This window comes from Hippopotamus amphibius, chromosome 1 (assembly GCF_030028045.1).
Source record: "Hippopotamus amphibius kiboko isolate mHipAmp2 chromosome 1, mHipAmp2.hap2, whole genome shotgun sequence".
In the NCBI taxonomy this organism is placed as follows: domain Eukaryota; kingdom Metazoa; phylum Chordata; class Mammalia; order Artiodactyla; family Hippopotamidae; genus Hippopotamus; species Hippopotamus amphibius.
This window is the reverse complement of record NC_080186.1, coordinates 96,666,741-96,669,738: the sequence shown is the minus strand read 5'-3', so window position 1 is coordinate 96,669,738 and position 2,998 is coordinate 96,666,741. Positions and strand designations below refer to the sequence as shown.

General features: G+C 51.5%; 1 protein-coding gene across 1 annotated transcript; it reads left to right on the top strand.

Annotated features, from left to right (window-relative positions):
• The first annotated feature begins 325 nt into the window (after positions 1-325).
• Positions 326-1,861, top strand: KCNA10 (potassium voltage-gated channel subfamily A member 10). The gene has a single exon (XM_057746897.1). The coding sequence runs from the start codon at positions 326-328 to the stop codon at positions 1,859-1,861; it is 1,536 nt and encodes a 511-aa protein (XP_057602880.1).
• The last annotated feature ends 1,137 nt before the right edge of the window (positions 1,862-2,998 follow it).

Here is a 2,998-nt window from a genome sequence, read left to right as displayed (position 1 = left end):
CTGCCATCATGTTCAGAGATCCTCTTTGGCTAGAGGAAGTTTTCCCCTCTAGACCAGACTCTTTGCAATTTCTTCTAATTATTACTGTGTGCAGACTCAGAGGGTACAAATTGATTTCAAGAAGAATATTGCCAAAATAAACATGAAATTCCATCCCAAGCTAAAAATTAACCATTTTTTAATCCATTGGTAAACCTCACCTCAATGAACAAGAGCCAGCTGTACCCTATCCTAGTTCCTGTGTGATGCCCTTCTTCCTCTCCGCAGCTCACAACAGGCAGGGAAGACTTGAGGGTCTTCATGCTGCTTCCCCGACTGCCCTAGGATGGATGTGAGTGGCTGGAAAGAAATGGAAGTTGCTCTGGTGAATTTTGATAACTCAGATGAAATCCAGGAAGAGCCAGGCTATGCCACAGACTTTGACGCAACCACCCCGAAAGGCCGGCCTGGGAGCAGCCCCTTCTCCAACTGGAAGATCCTCATCAGTGACAGCACCAACCGCGAGACGGCCTTCTCCAAGCTCCCGGGAGAATATGTCGATTCCCCAGGCCCTGAGCCAGTGGTCTTGAATGAAGGAAACCAGCGGGTGATCATCAACATTGCTGGGCTGAGGTTTGAGACCCAGCTCAGAACCCTCAATCAGTTCCCAGAGACCCTCCTGGGAGACAGGGAGAAAAGGATGCAGTTCTTTGACTCCATGAGAAATGAATATTTCTTTGACAGGAACAGGCCTAGTTTTGATGGAATCCTATATTATTACCAATCTGGTGGGAAAATCCGGCGCCCAGCCAATGTCCCTATTGACGTTTTTGCGGATGAGATCTCCTTCTATGAACTGGGCAGTGAGGCCATGGACCAGTTCCGAGAGGATGAAGGCTTCCTCAAAGATCCCGACACATTGCTCCCCACCAATGACATCCACCGGCAGTTCTGGCTCCTCTTCGAGTACCCCGAGAGCTCCAGCGCTGCCCGTGGTGTGGCTGTGGTCTCCGTCCTGGTCGTAGTCATTTCCATCACCATCTTCTGCCTGGAGACACTTCCCGAGTTCCGAGAGGATAGGGAGCTGAAGGTGGTGAGAGACCCCAGCCTCAACATGAGCAAGACCGTCCTCGCCCACACCATGTTCACTGACCCTTTCTTCATGGTGGAGTCCAGCTGCGTCCTGTGGTTCACCTTCGAGCTGGTGCTCCGGTTCGTGGTCTGCCCCAGCAAGGCTGACTTCTTCAGGAACCTCATGAACATCATCGACATCATCTCCATCATCCCCTACTTTGCCACCCTCATCACGGAGCTGGTCCAGGAGACAGAGCCGAGCGCCCAGCAGAACATGTCCCTGGCCATCCTGAGGATCATCCGGCTGGTGAGGGTCTTCCGCATCTTCAAGCTCTCCCGCCACTCCAAGGGGCTGCAGATCCTGGGGCAGACGCTGAAGGCGTCCATGCGGGAGTTGGGGCTGCTCATCTTCTTCCTCTTCATTGGCGTCATCCTCTTCTCCAGCGCGGTCTACTTTGCTGAGGTGGATGAGCCAGAGTCCCATTTCTCTAGCATTCCTGATGGCTTTTGGTGGGCAGTGGTCACCATGACAACTGTGGGCTATGGGGACATGTGCCCGACCACCCCAGGGGGGAAAATCGTGGGCACGCTGTGCGCCATCGCAGGGGTCCTCACCATTGCCCTCCCTGTGCCTGTCATTGTCTCCAACTTTAACTACTTCTACCATCGGGAGACTGAGAATGAGGAGAGGCAGAACATCCCAGGAGAAGTCGACAAAATCATCAATAGTGTGTGCTCAAGAACGGGCAGCACAGACTCTCTTAGCAAGACCAACTGCGGCTGCTCTGCGCAGAAGTCAGGGAAGTGATCTGTTCAGGGCTTCTGGGTCCCCTGAGTCTCCCAGATCCCTCTGTCTCTCTCTCCCCCTCCCACCTCTTCTTCTATGTCTTTTCAGAGACCAAAATGTATCTTTTGTGACAAACAGGCCATCTTTGATTGGAAGCTATTTTAGTAAACTAACACTTCTGCTGTATTTTCTGAGCTGTGTCTTTTCGATTGACTATAGAAAGAGTCCCTTCTCCTTCCCTAGGAGGGGGTAGTTCAAGTCCTTGCTACTCATCTGTGGTCCCCAAGACCAGCAATATTGGCATCACTTGGAAGCAAGGAAATGCAGAATCCAAGCCCACCTCAGACCTGCTGAATCAGAATCTGCATTTTAACAAGATCCCAGGTGATTCATTGTCACATTAAAGTTGAAGAAGCGCTGGCTCTGGTCTCCCTAAGAGGAAGCACATTAACCCACCAGGGATGGCTATGAGCAATGAGTAAGCGCTGAGAGTTGTTTAATAACAATACCGTACACTTGTGTAGCATTGCGTGCATTTTCCAAAGCTCTTTCACCTACATTATCTCACTGCATCTAAAAATAACCAGCAGAACAGATTTGATTATTATTTCCACGTTGCGGATGAACAAACCAGGAGACAGCAACTTACCTAAGATCACCCGGAAAGAGTGACACAGTCAATGCTGGAGCCCAAATCTCCTACTACTGGTCTGGTGCTCTTTCCACTAATGAAGAGAATGTGATGGAGTTGGGGGCGGGGGAGAGAAACTTGACAGGTATGTCTTTCAGAGGATCCAGGCAGCAAACTTCTGGGCAGGCACACTCCTCCCGGGGGGTCCTTCATCTCCATGCAGCCTGGGAGGCAATGCCAGCCTGGCCCCCTTGCTCCTCAGTCCCTCCCTTGGACAGTGGACAAGCAGAAACATTCCCAGATGTTTTTCTCTTGGCCCATCTCCATGAATTTGTGCAAAGACTGGGGATCCTGAGTGTGGGAAAGTACATACACCAGGGCCTCAGAGAACTGCTCCAGGTCCACCTGCCTTGGGGTTCAGCTCCCAGTGAGTCATCAGGAATTGACCAGTAGCCTGTGGGGCAGCTGGGATGAGAACAACAGGACCCTGAGACATGTACAGAGGCCAGCGCCCTCCCAAAGGAGAG

Coding starts and splice junctions, on each gene's coding strand:
- KCNA10 (XM_057746897.1), top strand. CDS start 326: ATGGATGTGAGTGGCTGGAAAGAAATGGAAGTTGCTCTGGTGAATTTT.